The sequence below is a fragment of the Phyllostomus hastatus genome, unplaced genomic scaffold (assembly GCF_019186645.2).
Source record: "Phyllostomus hastatus isolate PE091 unplaced genomic scaffold, TTU_PhHast_1.1 phas_scaffold_216, whole genome shotgun sequence".
NCBI classification, from domain to species: Eukaryota; Metazoa; Chordata; class Mammalia; order Chiroptera; family Phyllostomidae; genus Phyllostomus; species Phyllostomus hastatus.
Window position 1 is genome coordinate 23609926 of NW_025334018.1, and position 24263 is coordinate 23634188.

At 51.0% G+C, this 24263-nt stretch overlaps 6 protein-coding genes and 3 non-coding genes across 9 annotated transcripts; 4 read left to right on the forward strand and 5 right to left on the reverse strand.

Annotated features, from left to right (window-relative positions):
- Positions 1–136: 136 nt before the first annotated feature.
- LOC123804809 (histone H4) lies at positions 137–485 on the reverse strand. The gene has a single exon (XM_045817288.1). The coding sequence runs from the start codon at positions 470–472 to the stop codon at positions 161–163; it is 312 nt and encodes a 103-aa protein (XP_045673244.1). The 5' UTR covers positions 473–485; the 3' UTR covers positions 137–160.
- Positions 486–3792: 3307 nt separating this feature from the next.
- LOC123833495 (histone H3.v1-like) lies at positions 3793–10235 on the reverse strand. The gene is made up of 3 exons (XM_045861752.1): positions 9828–10235; positions 5559–5694; positions 3793–4336 (listed from the first exon to the last, which is right to left on the reverse strand). The coding sequence occupies exons 1-3, from the start codon at positions 10232–10234 to the stop codon at positions 3842–3844; spliced, it is 1038 nt and encodes a 345-aa protein (XP_045717708.1). The 5' UTR covers position 10235; the 3' UTR covers positions 3793–3841.
- Positions 5283–5744, forward strand: LOC123804803 (histone H2B type 1-C/E/F/G/I). The gene has a single exon (XM_045817283.1). It carries the CDS (start codon positions 5293–5295, stop codon positions 5671–5673), a length of 381 nt encoding a protein of 126 aa, XP_045673239.1. The 5' UTR covers positions 5283–5292; the 3' UTR covers positions 5674–5744.
- Positions 10236–11452: 1217 nt separating the features above from the next.
- LOC123804459 (histone H2A type 1) lies at positions 11453–11897 on the reverse strand. The gene has a single exon (XM_045816758.1). The coding sequence runs from the start codon at positions 11895–11897 to the stop codon at positions 11505–11507; it is 393 nt and encodes a 130-aa protein (XP_045672714.1). The 3' UTR covers positions 11453–11504.
- Positions 11898–12210: 313 nt separating this feature from the next.
- LOC123804463 (histone H2B type 1-C/E/F/G/I) lies at positions 12211–12691 on the forward strand. Its single transcript, XM_045816769.1, has one exon. It carries the CDS (start codon positions 12211–12213, stop codon positions 12589–12591), a length of 381 nt encoding a protein of 126 aa, XP_045672725.1. The 3' UTR covers positions 12592–12691.
- A 5851-nt stretch (positions 12692–18542) lies between these two features.
- LOC123804756 (histone H4) lies at positions 18543–18877 on the reverse strand. Its single transcript, XM_045817206.1, has one exon. It carries the CDS (start codon positions 18872–18874, stop codon positions 18563–18565), a length of 312 nt encoding a protein of 103 aa, XP_045673162.1. The 5' UTR covers positions 18875–18877; the 3' UTR covers positions 18543–18562.
- Positions 18878–19965: 1088 nt separating this feature from the next.
- TRNAM-CAU lies at positions 19966–20037 on the forward strand. The gene has a single exon. It is a non-coding gene; the product is annotated as a tRNA-Met (tRNA).
- Positions 20038–21128: 1091 nt separating this feature from the next.
- Positions 21129–21201, forward strand: TRNAR-UCG. Its single transcript has one exon. It is a non-coding gene; the product is annotated as a tRNA-Arg (tRNA).
- Positions 21202–23835: 2634 nt separating this feature from the next.
- On the reverse strand, positions 23836–23917 carry TRNAS-GCU. The gene has a single exon. It is a non-coding gene; the product is annotated as a tRNA-Ser (tRNA).
- Positions 23918–24263: the final 346 nt, after the last annotated feature.

Below are 24263 nucleotides of genomic sequence, written 5' to 3' on the forward strand. Positions count from 1 at the left end.
GGAGCCGCCATCGCTGAGACCGCGCTGACACCGACCCCAAGGAAACGTGTTTGCAGAGTCACCCGAGCAAGAAAGGGGACGCACAGCTCTTCCCAGGAGGGGGTGGGCGGCCCTGAAAAGGGCCTTTGGAGGAAGCGAGATTATGCTGATAAAATGTGACTTAGCCGCCGAAGCCGTAGAGGGTGCGGCCCTGGCGCTTGAGCGCGTAGACCACGTCCATGGCCGTGACCGTCTTGCGCTTGGCGTGCTCCGTGTAGGTGACGGCGTCCCGGATCACGTTCTCCAGGAAGACCTTGAGCACCCCGCGGGTCTCCTCGTAGATGAGGCCGGAGATGCGCTTGACGCCGCCGCGGCGGGCCAGGCGCCGGATGGCGGGCTTGGTGATGCCCTGGATGTTGTCGCGCAGCACCTTGCGGTGGCGCTTGGCGCCGCCTTTGCCGAGCCCCTTCCCGCCTTTGCCGCGGCCAGACATGGTGCAGGAGAAGACGCTGAGACGTTTGTCCCCACAGGCGCCGCCGCAGCCTCTTAAGTAACAACTGGGCGGGCCCGGTTTGAACCAGACCGGAAAGGGCGGGAAACCGCCCTTGGCCCCGCCCCCGCCGAGCAGGGGAGAATTTCTGGCGTTTAAAAAATAAAATTCTAAACAGGAGTGTCTACCGTGCACACAAAAGAAATCACCTCGTTTATGTGTGTGTTTCGGGATTTATCCATCCCAGGGGTATTATTCTTGGATCATTTCCCCACTGGCACTGAAACAAGTCCAAACCCCGAGACACAAAGGAAATGGGAAGTTTGTTGCCAAGCAACCCAGCCTGGCTTTGGGTTTGGAATCCCCGAGCGGCCGCCGTCAAGCCGTTATTGGGCCTGTTTGTTAGCCTGAGTTTCAGTGGCCTTCGTCCTAAAAAAGGATCGATACTCGTTAATAATTGTGTTACTGTCAGCAAACTGCCTGGCTTACACAGCAAGTTGCTGTCGCCCGACTTAGGACGAAAGCTCCTGGAAGGTTTTGAAAATGTTCCCAGGACAACACTGGCGCGTCCAGTGCACTGTAAGCTGAGCACATTGATCGCGTCCCTTTAAACAAGGAAGGACTTCGGAGGAAAAGGATGTAAAGTGCCAGGGGCTGGGGCCCTGTTCGTCTCCAGGGCTGGGCCGGGGGGCGGGGGGGGGGTGCTCATCCTCCCCTGGGCCGGGTGCCGGAAATTCACTTCCAGCAGCGCTGTCCTGGACTCTAAAGCTAGGGAAAGCAACTTTATGCAAACCACAGTGACACAAGTGCAGTCGTTTGTAGATGTTTGCGTTATTTTTTTTGCTTTTTTGTATTTGCATTATTTTAGAAAACTTGTTGAGCCGACATAAAACATGAGAGCATTAAGATATAAATGATGGCCTTAGAATATAATACAATGTTCAAAACAAGAGATGGTATTTACTGTTGTTATAAACAAAATTCGGCTGAGGAAACTTGAAGATCTAACTGGCTTTTTATCCAGCTCACGAACCAGGCGGTATCCCACTCACAACTAGAAGGGGCCTCAGAGGGGCCTTACAAAGGGGAGAGCTTTTATAGGGGCGAGGGTGGGGCAGGCGAGCTATTAGCAAAAGAACGGAAAGGGTTTCTCTTTGGTGAAAGCGAACAGGAGGGCTTCATCGCACAGACTGCCTCACCTCTCTCAGGGGGATGGAGAGGGCCCAGGGGACGGGTTACCTTACTGGGGCTTGACCAGAAAATTCCAGATTTGTCCATTATGATCGTTTCTGGGAGGGACTGAAACTGCAATTAGATCAGGTACCAAATCTAGGGATTTTAGCACAAGCGACACCATTTAGGGCCTGTGGGTTTTCTCCCTCAACACAGCACCTATAGCACCTTGGTGGATCCCCAAACTCACTGTCCTAATCAGTTTGGCCCGTTACTACATCAAAAAATTAACATTCAAATATCACTTTGAAACTCAGTTTACTTTTGACATAAGAGTAGCAATATCTCCCAAAACAGGTATCAACATAAATGAACCAAAATTCAGCCAAATGGATGTCACCACTAGAACAGCCAGAAAAAAAGAGAAAAACTCTGCTGTTTATATGAAATAAAAATCACATTGTTTTGTTTGTAATTACATCCGGCAAAGGGCCAAATGTAATTTTAGGCTGTATAAATGTCACTGCTCCTTAGCCAGGGGCAAGGAGCGCTATATTCGGCCCTTTGCAGGCAACCCCGAGGCTGATGCGGCCCCCGGTGAGAATGAGTTTGACACGCCTGCCTTATGCAGTCTCCTCCTTGTCACAGGCGAGAGCTCCGTGCAATCCCACCGCATGGAGAGAGTCAAGTAACCCGCACGCTGATGCAGATACAAAGCTCCCCCTTTACAGCCTCATGAAGACCCACCTCTTCCCTGTCCTGGGGCAGTCACTCCTCTAGTATCCATCTCTGGTTTTGTTACTTTGAGAATGCCTTGTGAATGGAATCAGACAATATGTAACCTTTGAAAATGGCTCCCACCCCAGCTCAGCGTTAGGCACGTGAGGTCTAGGTAGGTTGTTACATTGTATCGGTACATTGCGTTTTTACTGCTGAGTGGGATTCAGTTGTATCCAGGAATGAGAATCTGTGTTGTAAATGTAAGGGACGATGAAACCTGCAGAGAATTTTTATGATTTAATTTCAGCCAAAGTGACGACAGTTGTCAGGAAAAAACCCCCAAAAACATCTCAGTGGATTGAGAAAATGCCCCGGAAAGGGGCAGGTTTAGCACTTATTTTACACTTCAGAATCAGAGAATATTTAGGGGGATTACCGGAAACGCGTAGGCGATGGATAAGGGAGGAGGGCGAAAGCAAAGCTGGGAAATGGGGGGGGGGGGTGTAAAAAAGTCAAGCAAAAAGCCAAGTTTTTTTTTCCTTTGTGAGTATTTGATAGTTAACGTTCAACCATTAACACGATGACAATAACCACGAGGGAGGGGACCTGCGGTTTCCGCTGCCCCGCTGCAGGGACGGTGCCCTGAGGGCCCGGGAGAAAGGCAATTACCCCAACACTCAGAAGCTTTGTTCTTGCCGAGAAAACAGACCACAGGCTGGGTCACCAAGGGAAAGACTGGCCTCTGTCAGGGAACATAGGGGCCTGGGACAGGACCACCCAACGCAACTCACTTCCAGGTAGAAAGTGTTTCGTTTCAGGCCGTCCTACCTGGTTACTTTAGGTCCCGAAGCTGGTAAGGCCGCCACGCAGGCCGCCCTGGGCCTGTCAGGTGTGGCCTGTGTCCCCTCCCCCGCAACCACCACCCTTCCTCGTCCCCAGCTAATCACTATTGGTCAGTGGACACAGGAGCTTCTACCTGAGGGCTGTTACAAATAAAGCTATTAAAGTCTTTCTGATACTAGGATTTTGTTATTTCTTTCCCAAGCCATCACGTTTCTGATGTGTTTAATTGTGCATTCCCTGCCTCCCACCTTAAAATGACAACTTCTAAAACCACTCTTTTCAAAGCTACTACATAACGGGCAGCCCATTGGCCCGTTCCAATCACGTAGAAACCAGGCTGTTTTGCTGAATCACGGACCGCCAGCCCGCGCGCTCCGGCTGAGACCGCTGCTCCACACACACGGCTGAGAGAGAACGCCGCCCACGGTGCCTCCGGAAGGGGGACCTAGGGGGGACCAGGGAGCTGGGCGGTCACAGCGCCATTCACACGCAGCTGCCTCACCTACAACCCATCCTCCATACCCTTCTTTTGCAGGCAGATACCATTTCTTTGCTCACAGCTCTTCAAACTGAAAGTGTAGGTGGCTCTGAAAAGAGCCTTTGGGTTCAAGGTCACCACCAGTCGATGGGGACCGCCTACGCCCGCTCCCCGCGGATGCGGCGCGCGAGCTGGATGTCCTTGGGCATGATGGTGACGCGCTTGGCGTGGATGGCGCACAGGTTGGTGTCCTCGAACAGGCCCACCAGGTAGGCCTCGCACGCCTCCTGCAGCGCCATGACGGCCGAGCTCTGGAAGCGCAGGTCGGTCTTGAAGTCCTGCGCGATCTCGCGCACCAGGCGCTGGAAGGGCAGCTTGCGGATCAGCAGCTCGGTGGACTTCTGGTAGCGGCGGATCTCGCGCAGGGCCACGGTGCCGGGCCGGTAGCGGTGCGGCTTCTTGACGCCGCCGGTGGCCGGCGCGCTCTTGCGGGCGGCCTTGGTGGCCAGCTGCTTGCGCGGGGCCTTCCCGCCGGTGGATTTACGAGCTGTTTGCTTGGTTCTGGCCATGGTTAGGGATTGCAAACGAAGTTCACAACTGAAGCCGTTCCTGTTCTGGTTCCTATTTATAACGTCAAACTCCACCTGATTGGTCTGAGTGTTCAAATTTCGCGCCACGAATTCAGTAACTAAATGGGCCTTGTGATTGGCTGCCAGCTCTTTAAAAATCACCTATTGAAAGCGCTGTTATTTTCTAACTTAGTACTCCGCCCTTGATCCACCCTGTATTTTAACAGTTGTATGCATTCCTTAAATGGTTTTGTTTAATCTCCTGAATAACTTCCTTAATCTTCTTTTTGGGAGATTAACTTTGGAAAGAGCGAAATATGTAAGTTTCAGGGTTTCTGAACCATCTTAAAACCTCCACGTCTGAATATATTCAATCCTGTCCCGTCTGGTCCTTTAAGAAAACTTCTGAATTTCAACAGACGCTTTATTTCATACTAACAAGCACCCTGTCGCACAATTTCTGACCTTCCTACCAACACTGGCATCGCTTCAGACACTCCATTCCCAAGGACAAACACCCTATCGCGCTGGAAGTGTGGCAGTTCTTTGAGTCTGAGAAAGCTGACAGGTTGCCAGCTTTGAATAGACAACCTTGGAGTCTCAATAGCATAATTTTGAGCGTATTGCAACATACAGCTAAGTTCCAGCTGCTTTTTCATTATTACCAACCCAGTGACTAATTTGACAGGAAAGATACTGGCATGAATTTATATCACTCTGTCTGTTTAGATCTCTTTTGAGGGAGAGACAAGGGTCATAAATAGATATGATTGTCAAAACATTAGGTTTTTTTTTGCACTGTTGTGAATATGAAAACTTTTCTAAGGGAGGAAAAGAGTTCAGGCCACTTCCTCATAAACAGCCAGTGAGTAAGTAGATTTGAAATCTCCATGATTGCCTGGAAGGTTGCTACTGGGTGATTTCAACCAATCAGTGAGTGAGTTGGCTTAAGCACCTATTTGCATAGAAGCCCTACAAATATAGGCGAGCCTCGGACTCAAGTTTCACTCTGCGAGTTTCCTCTCAGAAAGCTCTGCATCATGCCCGAGCCAGCCAAGTCCGCGCCCGCCCCGAAGAAGGGCTCCAAGAAGGCCGTGACCAAGGCGCAGAAGAAGGACGGCAAGAAGCGCAAGCGCAGCCGCAAGGAGAGCTACTCGGTGTACGTGTACAAGGTGCTCAAGCAGGTACATCCGGACACGGGCATCTCGTCCAAGGCCATGGGCATCATGAACTCCTTCGTGAACGACATCTTCGAGCGCATCGCGGGCGAGGCGTCGCGCCTGGCGCACTACAACAAGCGCTCGACCATCACGTCGCGGGAGATCCAGACGGCCGTGCGCCTGCTGCTGCCCGGGGAGCTGGCCAAGCACGCCGTGTCCGAGGGCACCAAGGCCGTCACCAAGTACACCAGCTCCAAGTAGACGCGCGGGGAAGCCGCTTGCCTCCCAACCCCAAAGGCTCTTTTCAGAGCCACTCACGTTTTCGCGTAAAGAGCTCTAGTGCGGGATGCTGTTGTCAGAGTTGGCTCTGATCTGTTAGACTAAAATCCTTTCAAAGGAGCAGTCTTTACAGACCAATATTGTGCACAATATGATAGCATACACCGGAGGAGATTAGTTTAAGTGTAAGGGATTGGGTGGGGACGGGAGCTCAAACTTTTCTTCTGCAAGTAATAGGCGTTGTAGACTGCTTTGAAAACAGAGCAACTGGGTTTTACAAGAGAAAGTGATAGGGGACTCAAGACTTGGAAAATGTTAGCTTAAGGCTAAAAACTAAGTGTAGCAAGTAATGTGTATGTTAAACTTTTGTTTCAGAAACTATAGATAAGGCCCATCCTGGCTCTTTGGAAAAGCAGCCGACCTCCTGGGGCACTGGTTAGAGATTACCACCTGGGGACATGTTGGAGGCATCAAGGCCTTTTGTGTGGCCAACCAACCCCCACCCCCACCCCCCGCCCTTTGGGAACAGCTAAGTGCCCAGAACAGGACGGCTGCAGCTTCCCTCACCAAATCCTCCCTGAATCTCAAAGCCCTCGCGGCGCCTTGTTTGCCCTCCCCCTCCCCCTTGTAAAAGATCTGGCCGGGAAAGAGAAGGGAAGATGGTCTGTTAGGGTATGAACCCTCCGTCTTCTCGGATCGCCGGCCATCTGAATAAAGCGCCCACAAAGATTCAATCGCTGTCATTGCTGATTGGGTTTGGTAGTGACAGGCAGCCCGAACGCCGGTGTCTTTTCTGGTTACACAAGGAGAAGAGGGAAACCTGAAACAGGCTGAGAACAAGGCCTCTTTGGGGAAATTTCTTTGCTTGGTCGGTCTCCCCTTGAACAGGCTGAGAACCAACCATACAGGTTCAGCTGTGAATTTTCCAAAGACCTGGATTAACAAGCGTACCGGTTCCTGTGACGCTGGCCTCTTCAGTCCACCCTCATGGGCCCTTCTGTGGGATCACGGACCCGGGGTAGAGTTGCCTACCCGCTCTGCGAGCCCGGGGTTCTCAAAGTGAGGTGCTCAGGGGAAGGACTAGGGCTCGCATTCTCTTACTGGGAGTCTGAGATTCAGAAAGTGACGGGTACTAGTAAAAGGCCAGCGCGCTGTCCTCAGAGGGCTCATCCTCTAACATGGATAAACAGTGACCAAGCTAAGACGGGGCGCAGCATCCTCTGCAGGTCCACTTCCTGGCCAAAGCTGCACTGACTTAACCTTCAAGTTTCAGCTTCCCTGGAGGCAGTTCTGGAGGGAAGGTGGAGTAGGGGAAGATGGCAAGGGAAGAGACAGCAAACAGGAAATACAGAAATGGGTTGAGTTCCAGTTTCAGCTTATGGACTGCAGTTAGCAGCAGGTTGTAGTTATTTGATCCAACAGGTTTGCTCTGTTGCGGAAATGCAGGGCCAGGTACACAGCCCCCGTCTGCTGGGCCTCTTGGCCCCTCAGACCGGGTTCTCAGTTCCACCCTCAGCAGAGAAGAAACTCACCAGCAGGAAGGAGGGAGAGGAAGGAGGGAAGGGGAGGGAGAAACAGGTGAAATACAAATCCAAGATTGAAGTCCTGTGAATGTGCCCTGTTTGCAATCTATCTGAAATGTGACAACTTGCCTAGCCTCTTTCCCTTCATATCCTGCTGTATGTTTAAGATTAATGCAATAAAACTAAATAAATCATGGAACTCAGGGAACTTTGGTCTGTGAGCCTTTCTGTTTCATGGCCTTGGAAGTGGCCAGCGAGGCAGTGGATGTGGGGGCTGCCCTTGCATCGTGGCACCCCCTCCCACAGCATTATTCCTAATATGCTCCCTCTGTCCGCCTCGTGGTGGTCCAGGATGTTCGATCGCCCTTCAGCTATCGCGTTCCCAGTCTGTTTTCAAGGAAGAAAAAAAGGACAAGTTAATACCCCTCCCCCCAGTTGTTGAAAATCATCGGCCAAAAATAATGGCCTTGCCTCTCTGCAAAGGAAGCGTGTGCTGTTTAACTACTAAACAAGAAAGGAAAATCAATTTCGGGGGACAGGGCAGTCCCTGTGACATGTCATGCCTACAGGCAGCCTAGGTGAAACTAGAGGGAAAAGTGGTGAGTCCCAAGTCTTCAGAAGGACACCGAACCTTCCAAGTACAACACGAATGAACTGTGAATACTGGCAAGAACGGTTTCCGTGGAAAAGAAAATAAATTAATTTCACATTAGAATGAAATGTTCCTTTTGAGGCACACAGTGCTTGGTGCCCCTGGGGTCCAAACGCAGGTGTGCGCAGTCGGCACGGGGCTGCGGACATCAGGAAAACGCCTTAAACGTGCAGGGAGACCTTCAGGGAGGGGTCAGACTCGTGTGATCTGTGAACAAGGCCAGACTGTGTTTGCAGTCCAGTGACGCCCGACTGGTTCTAGCATGCATTTCAAGCACAACCGTGTGGCACACAAGGTCCGATCCCACCTGCCTCGGTCCTGCCTCTTATCTTCGTGGATTTTCCTCAACTCGCCTGGAAGACATGCCAGTTTTGGTGGGCAGTCCACACTGAGACCTCAGATCTACATCGAAGTCAATGGTCTTAGGTGCACATGGCTATGGGCCATTGCTTTCGGGAACATGTCATTCTGTGATGGGAATAAACACGCAGTTTGCAAATGCTTGCTCCTGGAGGGAGTGCACAGGCAGGCTGCGACTCTTGGTAAGACCAAAAGCACCCATTTAAAGGGTGAGCTCCCACCACTGGCCTTCGTGAGACTCACTGGAGGGGAGCTGGAGTCGTCATAGAGGGGCCCTGGGTGGCGCTGAGACCCCACGTTTCCAGCCAGGCCCAAGCAGTGCCCAAACTGGTCCCAGACTCCAATGTCCTCGGGGCGCAGAACCGCCTTCAGTTCTGCTACCAATGAGCTCATGAGAAATCCTGACGTTCGATTACCAGTCACTTGTCAGGAAACCAAAGCCCTCCCTGTTCCGTGTGAAAGGACACTATTTCACAGGGGAGCCCAAACTGCTCCACTCGACACCAAGGTGGGAACCCACATGGAGAAGCCAGGTCCCCCCAGCCCTGGTTTCTCCACCATCAGGGACCAACGAGGCGGGGGCAAAGCTGTGGGAGGCGCCAGTGGAAAACGCACACCCCACTTCCCACCTTGTGTGGGTGAGGCCCCTCGCCCTTCATAACCCGTGTGCCGGTCTAACCCAAATGCACCCTTGACCACGGCCCCTCCCAACTCCTCAGACACCAGGAAACAACCCAGGCCGTCGCCCCAGCACACCTGAAGCACAGCCGAGGGCCGTTCGCCTCCCACTTCCCCACAGCCAGCCCAGCTCCCGTCTGGGGGCAACTTCTGCGCACAATCCGCTCACCTGTGGGGAGCGGAGCTGCCCGAAGGGCGTCTAGACGGTGGCAACATCACAGGAAACTCCAGACCAACCAGCCCCTCACTCCCGGAAAGAAGTCAAGCAGGTTCACCCGGTTCCTTAGGGAAACGAGTCTCCCCCCTGAATGTCCCAAGTCAATTTCAGACCAAAACCTCAAAACACGACTGACACTGCGACTTAAAATACAACTAAATTGCAGCTGTTTTGAGGGCGGGAAGGGGGTGACCCTGGAGAAGACCCTCTGAGTCGGGCGAACCAGTGCTGGGGGACCAATCCTGTGGTTCAGGCCTGCGAGCTCCCGACGTCTCCCCCGTTTCACCGGCGGCCCCGGCTAGACACTGGCGCTGCTGGGCGCGCAGAGCTGCGTGGGTGCACAGCCCCCCGGCACTCTCCGACGGGGCCCAGGAGTGTGCGGTTTTGGAGGCGAGCCGGGAAATGTCCTCAATAGCTGTTGAGGGGTTCCCTTAAATAAGAGGTTCCTCAGTTTCACCTGAGCCAGATCCGGGGCCTGCGTCAGTGGCCATGACATTCCTCACGCACCGTTAAGGCACAGTGAGTCTGCAGGCATCCCCAACAAGCTGGGAACTGACCACGGGCGTGAACTGGGCCCCACCCCCACCACTTGGTTTTGGGAGCAGATCCCGTTTACTTGCTCACAGCTCTTCAAACTGAAAATGTAGGTGGCTCTGAAAAGAGCCTTTGGGTTCAAGGTCACCATCAGTCGATGGGGACCGCCTACGCCCGCTCCCCGCGGATGCGGCGCGCGAGCTGGATGTCCTTGGGCATGATGGTGACGCGCTTGGCGTGGATGGCGCACAGGTTGGTGTCCTCGAACAGGCCCACCAGGTAGGCCTCGCACGCCTCCTGCAGCGCCATGACGGCCGAGCTCTGGAAGCGCAGGTCGGTCTTGAAGTCCTGCGCGATCTCGCGCACCAGGCGCTGGAAGGGCAGCTTGCGGATCAGCAGCTCGGTGGACTTCTGGTAGCGGCGGATCTCGCGCAGGGCCACGGTGCCGGGCCGGTAGCGGTGCGGCTTCTTGACGCCGCCGGTGGCCGGCGCGCTCTTGCGGGCGGCCTTGGTGGCCAGCTGCTTGCGCGGGGCCTTCCCGCCGGTGGACTTACGAGCTGTCTGCTTGGTGCGAGCCATCTCAAGCACAGTTACACAAAATGCTGACTTGAAAAGAGAAAGAAGTAGCCTTTATATATCCTCAGGAACGTTGTGATTGGGTTTGCCCTTTTTCGAAAGTCCCGCGCAAAGAAACCATTGGCTGAAAAGCTAACGTGGTGATTGGTGGATTATTAGGAACTGGATGAATTGCTCCACACCCCAGCCCCTCCCGTTCAGTTCAGGGCTGACAGCAGCGGTGGTCCGCGCCAGGCGTCCCCAGAGAAAAGGCGGGTTCTGACCTTCTGTGTGAGAGCAGGTCAGTCTGGTCCCTGGGTCCCACGCTGTGATCTAATTGCTTTTGTTCGCTTTCTTGAGTAACAGGACTGGATTTCCACTAACAGTTGAAATAAAATACAGGTTTTCGCGTGAGTTTATGCCCCAATTTCAAATAATCCATAAAAGCACGGTTTCATTTCGTGTTGATTTCAGTGAGCTTCATTTCTTGTTTTCTGAAAAGTAAGAAACTAAATAGTCACCATCAAGAATGCCAGCGCCAGTAACGTTTAAAAAGCCCGCCCTGACGTGTGATTGGCCAGCTGTCACTCCTTTGTTCCATTATTTCTCTCATTCATACTGTAGACTCTCTGACAGCAGGCTCCCTTCGGTACCCAGGGGCCGTGTCCTTTGTGCGTGCGCACACACCGCGCACACACTGGCTGCCCAAGATGAACAGGCTGAGGCACGGTCTCCCTTCTGCCTCCCTGCCACTCACACGGCTCAGGGTCAGAACTCCCGACCCGGCCCAGAGCTGCAGCTGCCTTCGGGAAGGGAGGCGCCAGAAAACTACTGTCATGATTCTTTCTAGTTTCTTGGTGTGTCAAGTGTGAGTAACAACTTAAAAAGCTTACTGACCTCTTTGTGGTAATATATACAACCTTAGAATTCAAGCAAAGAGCGCATGTAGATTTAAGCATTTCAGCTTTTTAGAAAAAGTGGGTGGTTTTGATTTCCCCAACAGGAACCCAGTACTAAGCCATTCACTTTTAACCCTGAGGGCCCGCTGCGCTGATCCCCTTCCTTACACGATACAAAGTATCTGTGTGTCTGTTTTCCTGGCTGACTAGCCACTTCATGGTGTATGCAAGTATCCATCTCCACTGGATACTTTTCTATTTCCCCGTGTTTTCATACTGCCATCTACTTGCAGACTGAGAAAGTACTGTAACGATTATGCAAGCCCTTTTAGTGCCAAGATGGGTGGCTCTGAAAAGAGCCTTTGGTTTCAACTGGTTGGAGCTGCTGCAGGCTTTTACTTGCCCTTGGCCTTGTGGTGGCTCTCGGTCTTCTTGGGCAGCAGCACGGCCTGGATGTTGGGCAGCACGCCGCCCTGCGCGATGGTCACCTTGCCCAGCAGCTTGTTGAGCTCCTCGTCGTTGCGGATGGCCAGCTGCAGGTGGCGCGGGATGATGCGCGTCTTCTTGTTGTCGCGCGCCGCGTTGCCCGCCAGCTCCAGGATCTCGGCCGTCAGGTACTCCAGCACGGCCGCCAGGTAGACGGGCGCGCCGGCGCCGACCCGCTCGGCGTAGTTGCCCTTGCGCAGCAGGCGGTGCACGCGGCCCACGGGGAACTGCAGCCCGGCCCGCGACGAGCGCGTCTTGGCCTTGGCGCGCGCCTTGCCGCCTTGCTTCCCGCGTCCAGACATGCTGAGCTCGTAAAAGTACTAGGAAGTACTGAGGATGTAAGGGCGGCCCTTCTTATAAATCTTTTTGGGCGGGAAAAAGACACGTCATTGGTTAAGAGTGCAGTTTCATCTTAACTGGAAAACAGTGCAAACTTAGTGTTCTTGCGTCCTGATTGGGCAAAGCTAACTTCTTTTGACGTTGCTCTGAATACTCACCAATCAGACACAGGTCTTTAGTTTGTCACCTTATTTGCATGTCAGGTTCTATATAAAAACGGACACACCGTGCCCTGCTGTTACTTTGTCTCTTGCGAGTTTCGCTGCTTTTGCTATCATGCCTGAGCCAGCCAAGTCCGCGCCCGCCCCGAAGAAGGGCTCCAAGAAGGCCGTGACCAAGGCCCAGAAGAAGGACGGCAAGAAGCGCAAGCGCAGCCGCAAGGAGAGCTACTCGGTGTACGTGTACAAGGTGCTCAAGCAGGTACATCCGGACACGGGCATCTCGTCCAAGGCCATGGGCATCATGAACTCCTTCGTGAACGACATCTTCGAGCGCATCGCGGGCGAGGCGTCGCGCCTGGCGCACTACAACAAGCGCTCGACCATCACGTCGCGGGAGATCCAGACGGCCGTGCGCCTGCTGCTGCCCGGGGAGCTGGCCAAGCACGCCGTGTCCGAGGGCACCAAGGCCGTCACCAAGTACACCAGCTCCAAGTAGACGCGCGGGGAAGCCGCTTGACCCCTAACCCCAAAGGCTCTTTTCAGAGCCACCCATATTGTCTCAAAAGATCTGTAATTCTTTACAGTTGATAAAGTGTCCAGCGTTGTAAGAACCAGTTAAAGTTTCCTACCACGTCTTATCTCCCCGGCATAGTGAGTGCAGACTGTACGCAGCTGGGCTGTTCCCTGAGCTACTGCCCTAACTCGCATGGGGAAGCCTAGGCCTGGTTCGCCGTCTCAGTCTTGCCCCGCCCGGAGGCTCTGCAAATGGCCTGTTTTCAGTTCGAGTGTCTCATGGAAGCCCCTAAGGTCCCCCCAGACCTCCTCACCGAAAGTGTCCCTGGAGTATTTCAGTGCCTGCACTATCCCGAGCCAGGCAGGGAATTGTCCCACGTCCCGTAGCATTTTCTCATCCAGCCGCTTTCTGAGCGTAGAAGGAACAGCGGCATGTCCTGACAGCGGAGAGCAGGAGTCCTCTGTTACGCGAGTTCCCCGAGCACCAGGAATTCCAGTTCTGAGAATGCCTGGACTGTGCCTCCCAGGGGAGCTGCAGGCTCCCTCAAGGGCTCCCAGAGCTCCCCTCCCTCCTCCCGCCCTGCAGGGACCGTGTGCACAGGTAGCTTTTTCTCTTTCAGTATTATTATTATTATTATTATTATTATTATTATTATCATTATTAGTATTTCCTGGGCTGTGGTATGAAGGGAGGAGGTTGCAGGACTTCACGCCTGTGTGCTGCTCATCAGCACGGTACTGACCTGACCCTTCAGTTCCTCCCGGGAAGGGCCGAGTGCTAGCCCCCGCCACACGGACATGAATACAGCAGACCTAAGTGCCCGTGCGCCTGGTTCTGAGCACTGTTTCCAGTGTTTATCGGACGTCCTCTCAGGGGAGAGGCCAGAGGAATGTGGAGACAGGCTCAAAGGGAACAGAGCATTAGAGTAAAACAAGAAAGTGGCTGGGAGACACGCGTGCTCTTGGGGACCCGGTGAAGTCCTTGCAGCAGCCCGAGCATCTTCAAAGTGTACATCAGGTGGGGGTTGGAACACGGGGGTGCCTGGCAGCAAAGCCACCTTCTCTGAGCGCTGGAGTGAAGGGGCAGCAGCAGCGGCCACTGGCCGAGGAACCCTGAGCTGAGAGGCCCACCGCACCTGTCCCTCTGCGGATGCCCACGCGGCAGACTTCTGCGAGCACTGAGTGACTCGATTTGCAGTGGAGACAGTGAAGAAATTTCCCTGAGGCCCACACATAATTGCAGCATTTCTTGCTCTCCAAAGCAAATTTTAAGTACATTTTTAAAACAATGTGTTCGTTTTTCTAAGTGTGCCTTAAGGGGAAACCCCGGGGCATGATACACTGCTGCCTGCCCGTTTGAATACTGAGTTTGGGCAAGTCACTGAAACCCTCAGTGAGCATTGCCTCACCTCTAAAATGGGAATGATGATGACCCATCCCACCTGGCGTTGCTGGGGTGGTCCTTAGAAGAAGACAGGGAAAGGAAGCACTTAGGCCGGTGTCCTAGCACAGAGACAGTCCTCCTAAACTGCGGCTGAGGCCTCTGCTCTCGCACTGTTAGTGGCAGTGCCCTGGGTCCTGCCCACATGTGGTCTCAGCATCTCGAGGCCTTGAACGGGGCAGCAGGCCAAAGAGCCTACGAATGCTTGGCATAAATTTGGCTTCCTCGTCCAGCAGTGCGGACAACCAGGCAGACCCTCTCTCACAGTCCGAGCCCTCCCCAGGGCCATGTCCTTCCTGGGCTGTGCTGAGGCCACGCTACTGCCCAGCTGATTTTCCAGGGCCCACCTTGCGCAGCGCTAGAACCAGGGCGGCACCTCACAGCACAGTCACATGTGTTAGGCTACACGAAAGGGACTCTGGAAGCTCACACAAGAGCTGCTTAGTGATTTTTTATTCCATTTTTTTCTCCCCACACCTCCTGCTCCCTGTTCCTCAGCACGCTGCAGCATCTGGGAAGAATGAAGTATCATCTTCAGAAGAGCAGCTACATTTTCAAAGCTCGAAGGCAATCAGGAAATTATGGTCCATAATCCTTCCCACACTAGGAAAAGCCAGGGCTGCCGGAAAGACCAAGGTAGGGTTGCTAACAATTCAGAAGACCGCTAAGAATGAACTTGAAAAAGGAAACACTATTACCACCCTGGGTGGGTGTGGCTCAGTGGGTTGAGCACCAACCTGTGGACCAAAAAGCTGCTGGTCTGACTCCCAGGTCGGGCCCCTGCCTGGGCTGCGGGCCACATTCGAGAGGTGACCGGTCACCAGTCAGTGTTTCTCTTTGGAAAAAAAGGAACATTTGTACCAAATAAATTGAATTCAATTTTAATATTAAGAAAGATTTACAACACAGCATATTTTTCTCTTTTTATTTTTACCAGAGTAGTGAAAACTTTAATACTATCCACGGAGGAGCAAGTGGAAACCAGTGATTTATACAGAACCCTTCATTCCAAAGTTGAAAAATGTATTTCCGAATCAGCTCAGCTAAGCAAAGGCGGGGGCAGGGTTAGAGCAGATTTCTTGGCTATTTGTTCTAAAATCTTACCTACTTCTCACTTCCACGTATTTCAAGCAGTTTTATATTCTATTCTACATAGTTGACACACTTATTGATATTATTTACAGAATTATTATGAAGTAACCTACACAATGAACATTTAGAGCTAACATTTTGTATTTGAGCAAAGCATCCTTTAGACATTTTTCAAGGCCACCAACTCAGTACACATGAACCAGGGAGAGAAGATGGACGGTTTGGGGCATCACCAGGTACAATCACACTGCCCAACCTGGCTGTGACAGGTGAGCTGTAGCCACATGAGACAACACGGCAACTTCACGTTCCTGAACGCAGCCATTCCCAGAAACCAGATGCGGCATAACACTGCCTCAGTGCATTGAGGAGTAGCTGGGCTGTGATAATTATGAAGTCCCGGTGACTTACTACAACACGGGTTTCCGTGTCTCTCGTAATGGTTGTTGACTGTGGGTTAGTTACTGCCCTCGTTCCACCTGTCTGTCTGCTTTATGCTCAGGACCGTGCCGAAGGTACCATGACAGGCCGCACATGGTCCTAAGGTCCTACCCAGGGTGGCACCTGTCATTTTCATCCACTTTTTTTTTTTTGACCAGAACAAATTAAAAGGGCAAATTGAAATCTCTGGGCTGATCTTTTCTACAATGTGCAAACACTGTTTCCACAGCAACATAATTAGAGATCCGTGTTGTCGAGGTCCATCTTCTCCAATCAGGAGTAGGGGAAAGACAAGGGAAGAGAAAAGCCAGCTCAGACACACAGCTCTTAAGTGGAGTTCCACAGATGAGCTTCAGGAGGCCCGAGAACTCCCTGCAACTGCTTGCAAAATACGTGAGGCCTGTGGGGGCCTCCGGGGAGAAAGCGGATCTCCACCAACGCCGGATCTCTACAGTGATCTCCCCATGGTTCTACTGTCAACCCCTTGTTTGAGAGGAAGTTCCAATTTCACTGCATAGTCCTTGCTGAGCGCATTTCCCCACTTCTGTAAACAAGAAATAATTGTTATTCTGCTTGTTCTGAGAGTCACAGGAGAAAGGAAGAATGGCAGAAGAAAGCACTTGAAAACTGTAAGTTTTGAGTCCACATATCATAAATACAGAGCAAACCCTCGTTTACTTTTTTATCTGAGAGCTCAGTTCTTGAACGGCCCCTTCGTTGTTTTGCTCACTGTTATTTGCTGCCGTAATTCCCGGAGCATATAACTCCCAGTGTCTGGTGCATGCCGTGTGCTAAATTTGGTTGTTGTTGTTGTTGTTGTTTTCCAATTAACATCCTCATATAAGTTTATCTGCTCAAACCAAAGTCTTCACTCCAGTAACATCTGATAACTTTCCTATGTAAGCACTACAGTCCATACCTTTGAAACAGATGAAATTTAAAATGACTCCATTGATTTTTCCAATCTCAAAATATCACCCTACAGATTACTTGCTGGCCCTAACCCTAACCCTGATTTTATAATCACCCTAAGCCAGCAAACAACCTATTAGCTTGAGTTTAGATAAGCCAGACATCGTGTGTCTCTGATATGGTGCAGTTGTGTGTACATAATAGCATCTATAAACTGTTCCTAACATGATTTCAATCAAATCTGTGGAAACTGCTTCTACCTTGAAGGACACAGAGGTGACAGAAGTCAAATGAAATGACCCCATCAGAAAATCAGACAAATAAGGATATCTTATAGGTCAGATCTGCAGCAAATCCAGGTTAAAAAAAAAAAAGTTGGGGTAGGGGAAGAGGAAAAAACTTACACTAAGAAACCTGAAACAGAACCAAAGGTGCAATTGGGTCCACCTCTGAGCAAACCATATCGCCAAGACATTTGGGTCATAATAAGGACGTTTTAAGAGTGAGATGAGTATTAGATATTAAGGTATCTGGTTTTAGTTACATGTGATTATATAGTTTTATTTTTTAATAGTGTATGCTTAATTTGGGGGTGTGTGTAATGTCCTGATACCTGTATGTATACTTTTAAAAATGGTCTGTCTGCTTGCTAAGTAATTGTTACGTTTGGGTGAGATTTAGGTATTGTTATTCATTGAGTAACATTCTCTTACATACTTGAAGTTTTCATATAGAAGTCAGAACTGTACTAGTCTCTAGGCTGAACAATACTTGCCAGCTAGCCCTCGTGGGCATTCTAGTTCTCTCCCAGTGCCTTTTGTACACCAGGGAACAGCTGTTTACACGCCAGCCAGCGGGCTTGTGTCTGGGAACCCCATGTCTGCTCACAGACTTGCCTTTGTCCCAGCCTCTCCCCACCCGCTGGAGGACACAGGCAGTCAGGGAGAGTCCCCTGCCACTTCTCAGGCAGTGTAACCCGACTTCTCTCTGGTATCTGGGAGCTGTGTGCACGCTTCTTCCCACTCCAAGTCCTCGAAAACCAAGAGCGAAGGTTCGTGGGAAGCTAGACAACGCCTCCTGAAACTTGAAGATATCTAAGCAAGCTTACACTCCCTACACGATGGCCCAACAATAAACTATCAAGGCCTGACAATCAGACCCGGAGCTTAAAACTAAAGCAGGTTTATGACAGCTTTAACTGCGCATGTAACAAAGCAAAAGAGGCTCGTTTTTACGGAAATGTGTGCGTGGCCGTGAAACGGGCCTCTGGTGGAAAAAAGATTAAGTGGCTGAAAATGGGCGACTTAGCCCCCCGAAGCCGCAGGGGGCGCCCTAGAGCCCGAGCGTGCAGACCGAGTCCCCAGCGGGGATCTGGGAGGAGGGGGGAGGAAAGAGGAGGGAGGGAGAGGGCCTGTAACCTCGGCAGTGAGCTTCTTCACAAATGCAAAGTGAGGCCCTCCAGGTTCAGAGGAACTTAGACACCCGAGTTAGAACACCGACCCCTTTGTCTAGTCAACCGTAACTTACAAACTGCAAAGCCTCGGGCTTAAGGAACGCCCGGTTGAGAAGAATCATCTGCTAGGCCCAGTTTAGTTACTTTTAAACCCAAGCCCAGCGTGTTTAGGGACGACGGCACTCAGTCTGATCCCTGCCAGGAAAGGGTCGGGAGGTGAATCCAAAGTGTGCCGACCCTTCCTGATGTCGCCGAGGGCAAATATGCAGTAGTTTCACTGGGAATTCATATTTTAGTCGACCTGCGTTTATGTGGGCGGGAAGCTGCACCCTCGCCGAAACACGCCATTTGCAGGTTCAATGAACCCCCACCCCCGAAATCTGGAGTAAGGGTCGGCGGCAGAGCTTCCAGGCACCACCAGTCGTTTTATAGACAAAATATTACAGAGAAGGCCTACGAATTCCAGGAAAAACAAAGAACACCCTGGTGAACTCATGCCTGTCTGTCCCTCCCCACGTTGACATGCAAAGATGTGTGCATAGCTCTCCTTAGGAAAAAAGTGGGCGGCCCTGAAAAGGGCCTTTGGTGGAAACAAAATTGTTGGGAATGAGTGGCTCAGCCGCCGAAGCCGTAGAGGGTGCGGCCCTGGCGCTTGAGCGCGTAGACCACGTCCATGGCCGTAACCGTCTTGCGCTTGGCGTGCTCCGTGTAGGTGACGGCGTCCCGGATCACGTTCTCCAGGAAGACCTTGAGCACCCCGCGGGTCTCCTCGTAGATGAGGCCGGAGATGCGCTTGACGCCGCCGCGGCGGGCCAGGCGCCGGATGGCGGGCTTGGTGATGCCCTGGATGTTGTCGCGCAGCACCTTGCGGTGGCGCTTGGCGCCGCCTTTGCCGAGCCCCTTCCCGCCTTTGCCGCGACCAGACATGATTGCGAAGCTCGGGCAAGTACCGAACAGGGCCTGGGGAAAGAGCAGCCCAGTTATATACGCGGAGTGCGGACCTAATTGAGAACCGGAGGCACGCAAGAACTTCCGCCGGCTGTAGGCCCGCCTCCTCGCGAACCAGCGCCAAATGACGTCACCGCGACTGGAGTTCCTCCTCTCCCCGCTTTCCGCTGCACTTCCGGGGTCCCCGGAGCAGAATTTCCCGAACTTTTAATCGCTTAAAACTCAAGAAACTGACGTTTGTCCCTGTAGAAACGGGGACACCTGCAGAGGGCCGTATGAGTTTATGTGAACCAAACTGACCTGAGAGGGAGGTAAGATCCGGAGAAAGACAGTTTTGTTTTTCCTTTTACGCATCCGCTATTAGGGAGAATTACAAAAAGCTGGGAGAAAGCAAGGGGCAGGAGAGTCACCATAACCTGTCCAGTTAGCGGTTTGTGGTCAGCTCACCCACTTATCCCAGAGCCCCCTTTTCCCTCACACATTGGAACTGGTTTTCTTCTGCTGTTTGGAGGCAGTCGCACCTTAGTGGGAACGCGGGTCCCTCGGCCCAATGTCTCTGCCCCCGGGGCTCTCCTGTTCCCGCAGCAAAGCCTTTCCACCCGAATCCCTCGCTCCGTCCCTCCCACCCGCCCAGGAGTCTAAAATCTGTCGGACGCCCCTCCACACCAAGCTGGGAAATCTGACCAAAAGGGGCCCGTTCTTCCTGACGGCGAGGCCGCGGTGGAACTTGCCCCCCACGGAAGCCGGGGTCTCTTCCCCGCGTGTTTTCTCTTTCTGCTCCGTGTATTAAAGCCTGTAGTTCTCATTATAATATCTAGCCACTCTCACCTCTGCGCCCAGTAACTTACGTGTGTTAATGTTTACTTCTCTGCTGCTAGTTTTGCCTTCTGTTTGATTCTGGTAGCGACATTATTTCCAATCAGAATTGGCAAGTTGTGGTAGCGAAGGTATTAAAATAAATAAGCACCCCCCCCCACCACCACCACCACCACCACGAACTATATTTTGAAACGGTAGTGCGTAAGTCCGCGTAGTGTTAAAGGCATAATTATGAAACCACTGACCGGAGGAGCAGAGTGGCGCAGCGGAAGCGTGCTGGGCCCATAACCCAGAGGTCGATGGATCGAAACCATCCTCTGCTAGCTGTTTTCTTTTTCTTCTTTTTAAATTTCATTACAATTCCACAACTTAATCTCACAATAAAAAAGAAAGAAAGAAAGAAAGAAAGAAAGAAAGAAAACACCAAGGAAAAGCCTCCGCAAATGAGCCGGTAGGGCCAAAGCTCCCAGGGCCTTGCATTTAAGAAAATTAGGGAAATGTCTTCAGTGTACAGCGCTGACATTGGAACGAGGAGCCTGAGATGCACTAACAAGTGTGAAAGCAGCCATCCCAAATCCAGTGTTAAATCTAGATCACACCATCGGGCTAAGCACTCTACGGAACATTATAAATTCTATAAATATGTTGCCCACAGAATGATTGTACTGAAACATCATTTCGTGTAATGTAAATATTGTTAACAGTCAAGATTTTTGTAACCTTACTCTACTGGGGTGTTGTTGTTGTTAATATATGGAAGCTTCCAATAATCTGATAGAGACGGTGTGAAAAGTGCTCTGATGTCACATTATCACAGAGAAAGCACCAGAAGAGCATGGGAAAGGGGAAAATTGTTAACTACCCCTGCTGGGTGGCGAGAGGGACGATCCTGCAGAAGCCGTTTGATAGTAAAGCCGCCTTCCGGGTGCGGTTTCCATGACAACTGTCCAGCCAGCTATCTCAGGTACCCCCCTCACCCTTTCAGAATCTGAAAACAGTGAATGTCCGTATTCATAAGGAAGAAACAATGGCTTAGCTTATTAAAAACTATCCTTCGGTGCAGACAGTATGCAATACCTGAGCATATTTTACGTGCCATAAATTCCAGTCTTTCTGCTCAAGGAAATGGTAGATGTACCAAAAAAACAAAACAAAACAAACAAACAAAAAAAAGGGACTTTTCTTTCCGTGGAGGCCCCATATGCCACAAGACCGAAATGATTGCCAGTTTGAACCCTGTCGCAATCCCGACTCCGTGGCCCCAAATGATCTCACATAACCTAGGTTTTCCATCTTTCTAGAGACGAGAAGCCCGGACGCCATCGTCTTTGCATCACCACCTGACTGGTAGGACTCAGGGCAGGCTGAAAGCTCATTGTACTCCCTAAGCAATCCGAGAATGTTTGCTCTCACAGACCACGTGGCCTAACGGATAAGGCGTCTGACTTCGGATCAGAAGATTGAGGGTTCGAATCCCTTCGTGGTTAACTTTAACTCCGTGCACACCTGTGAAATTTAAATGCCTTACTCCCAATGAGGGTGTGTGGAGCTACCACCCACACAAGTGTTGCCTTCCCACATTGACTTTTTTTCTATTTTTTTCCCCTGGTCCTGGGGGAACTGCTGTCTGGGGTGAAGGGAGACTGAAAGGAAATAGGGCCATTCAATAAACTGGGGGCTCCGGAGGTCTCCCCAAATTTGGATTTTGAGTGCCTGAGTTTTATTTTCGCAGGCTCAGCTTGTCCTGAGCCACTCGGAAAAGGGAATTCGGATCTGCCAACCGAGGGGGTCTGACCCCGACTGCTGAGTCTCCACACAGTGGGAATCCTGCAGCCTTTCCAAGGCCACAATCTCTTCTCCACGTTTTGCCTCCAGTCTGAGTCCCCGTTGCTTTTGAAGTTCTGGCTGCTGTGGAGTCCGTGTTACTGTGTTTCACTCTTCCTCTCCTTTTCCATCTTCCTCTCCTCCTTGGGTTGTGTTGCCATCAACACGGATGAGAACAGCTTGTATTCCAGCCTAAGTCCATTAAAAGAGCCGAGGGGTTTACAGTGTGTGTGTGTGTGTGTGTGTGTGTGTGTGTGTGCCAACCGGAAAACAAACAAAAACAAAAATCGAAAACAAGGAAAATTGCTGTACAAAACATACAAACACACTTTGTGCCTAAATAACTGAATTTAATAATTTAGGATGCAGAAAAAGTAATTTCCAACTGTTCATTCATGGTAAGATGGTAAGACATGGTGTCTGATTTCAGATCTAACTTCGGTTCCGATGTGGAGGCCTGAGAGCTCTTGCTGGAGGTCAAAGCAATGAGTAAACAGGGCGGGCAGGGCCTGCTCCTTTCCCCAGCCTCTAAGAGCTCCCGTCCCGCTGGTTTCCTCTGGTCATCTGCAAAGTCCAGGCTGTACAGAGAAAACAGAGACGTAGCTCTTTTCTGCACAATGTGTTCCTCTTTCCTTCCTCTTTACTATACTTTGGGACAAAACAGACCCTTTGGATTTGAAAAAGGTGAGGGGCAGAGGCAAAACTGCCCCAGGTCTGCCTCCTTGCTTTGGGAAATACAAGGGAGGGGAACATTTAAAATCATCCTTAATGTGTATTACAAGGAGTGACACATGCCCTGGTCTATTCTGCCTGGATGACCTTTCAGTCTCCCCACCCCACCCCCCCACCGCCTGCCACCACACACACACACACCACATACACACACACTATACCTTTAAGTGTCTATGCTATAACTATCTGTTGAATGTGTACAGTGTGCAAAGTGGGAGAAACAGGATATAAAAGGGTGGTACACACCCTTAGAACCTTCTTTTCAAAAGAGGTAAAGTGGGGAGGGGGTGGCAGGACGGGTGACTGCTCAGTCATCCGCAGCAGCAATAATTACCTCTGATTCTTTGTTGGAGAAAAAGCAAAACACACAAAGTATATCACCCGATTCCTGAAGATTCCACTTTGGCTTTCAATTTGGGTCATCACCTCCTGAACTTTTATTTCCGAGATTAAATGGTTAAAGTGTATAAGCCCTCTTTGAACCCATATATACAGATAAGCCATATATTGTTAGGTGAAATTCAAAAACAGATATTGCTTTAAAATCCATCCTTCTTAGGCCTCAGTCTTCATGGGGCCTTGAGAGTTCCGCTAGTTCATGACAAGTGTACTTCGGAAGAATTTTCCAGATCTCAGAAGTTACAATCCCAGTCACAGGATTTGAACATGTTGGAAAGACCACATTGCCTCAAACACTTGATCTAAAAGAAGTTGGTTCCCATGATCCTTTAAAGGAAAGACTGGGTTTGTCTCTACCTCAGTCTCCTAGTCTAGGAAACAGAGACTGATGAGTGAGGGGAAGTTTCAGAGGGAGAATCTCTACCGCCTCTTCGAATTCTGCTGTTCTGCACTGTGTGCCTGGCCCCTTCTGGAGTTTACTCCAAGGTGAAAACAGGTGGCAGATGAGATTTCTGTGGGACTGTGTGCTAAAATCAAGATGTACGTGGCAGAATATAATCAAAGAAGGGAGAAATAAATAGAGGCGGGAGCGTTTGGAAAAGATCTTCGATTTAAATTATATTAATTTAAATTAAATTAAACTAAAATACAAAGAAAAGAACAATGCTGTCCTTCGCAGATTCACAGGAAAGGGATGTCTGACCTGCACCTTGAAACAGATTTTACCAGAAGGAGGCAGACACTCTCCTGGCTGAAGGAACGACATAAGCAAAAGCGCCGCTTGTTGGCAGTCTCTGCCCCTGGGGGAAAGACAAAGCTGGTTTGATGGAGAAGTTGGAAAGGTAGAAAGCGATAACGTCTCCAGAAAGAGCCTTGCACTTGGAAAGGTGCCTGAGGTTTAAAAAGCAAAGACTGTGAGACAAAAATTGTCCATTCGGGAATCCTCAAACCAGGTGGGGCGGTGAGCGAAGAGAAGGGTGTGGCCACGGTTCTCAAACGCAGTAGAGGCGCTGGCATCGGCATCATCTGCAGCCACCTGCACCGGTGGGCCCCGGGCGATGCTGACATGTTGCCCGCAGATCGTAATACGCGGTTCACAAGGCACTAAAACAGCCTTGATTCGCGGTAAAACCTAGCTAGCGTCCACTACGGAGTGGAGCGCTAAACGACGAGGATGGGATTCGAACCCACGCGTGCAGAGCACAATGGATTAGCAGTCCATCGCCTTAACCACTCGGCCACCTCGTCTGCCACAGGGAGGTTTTGGCTAAATATTACATTTCTTTAGTCAACAAAGTCCTACTTTGCAATTTTTGTTACTTTTTCTTGAGCTTCCATCAGTGAAAATGATGCCTTTGCTTATATGAATGACCACCTTGCTTTAATAAAGGAAGAAAAATAAAGAAGAGACTACAGTCCCGGGAAGAAAGGGCGAGGGCAAGATGTGCACCTCAAAAAAAAATTGACAAAATACACTTCCAAAGAAAAATGTGCACTCTTAAAGAGCCAAACTCTCAGCAACACAGAGTAGAATGGTGGTTATAAGGGGCGTCTTTGAGGGCTGGGAACTGGGGAGATGTGGTTCAAAGAATAC

Bases quoted from the DNA above. Each gene is read 5' to 3' on its own strand.
- LOC123804809 (XM_045817288.1), bottom strand. From the start codon at position 472: ATGTCTGGCCGCGGCAAAGGCGGGAAGGGGCTCGGCAAAGGCGGCGCC.
- LOC123804803 (XM_045817283.1), top strand. From the start codon at position 5,293: ATGCCCGAGCCAGCCAAGTCCGCGCCCGCCCCGAAGAAGGGCTCCAAG.
- LOC123833495 (XM_045861752.1), bottom strand. From the start codon at position 10,234: ATGGCTCGCACCAAGCAGACAGCTCGTAAGTCCACCGGCGGGAAGGCC. The intron at 5,695-9,827 runs GTAGGCGGTCCC...TGGGGTTGGGAG, and splicing joins CGCATCCGCGGGGAGCGGGC to GCAAGCGGCTTCCCCGCGCG. The intron at 4,337-5,558 runs GTCGAGCGCTTG...TTGAACACTCAG, and splicing joins GGATCTCCCGCGACGTGATG to ACCAATCAGGTGGAGTTTGA.
- LOC123804459 (XM_045816758.1), bottom strand. From the start codon at position 11,897: ATGTCTGGACGCGGGAAGCAAGGCGGCAAGGCGCGCGCCAAGGCCAAG.
- LOC123804463 (XM_045816769.1), top strand. From the start codon at position 12,211: ATGCCTGAGCCAGCCAAGTCCGCGCCCGCCCCGAAGAAGGGCTCCAAG.
- LOC123804756 (XM_045817206.1), bottom strand. From the start codon at position 18,874: ATGTCTGGTCGCGGCAAAGGCGGGAAGGGGCTCGGCAAAGGCGGCGCC.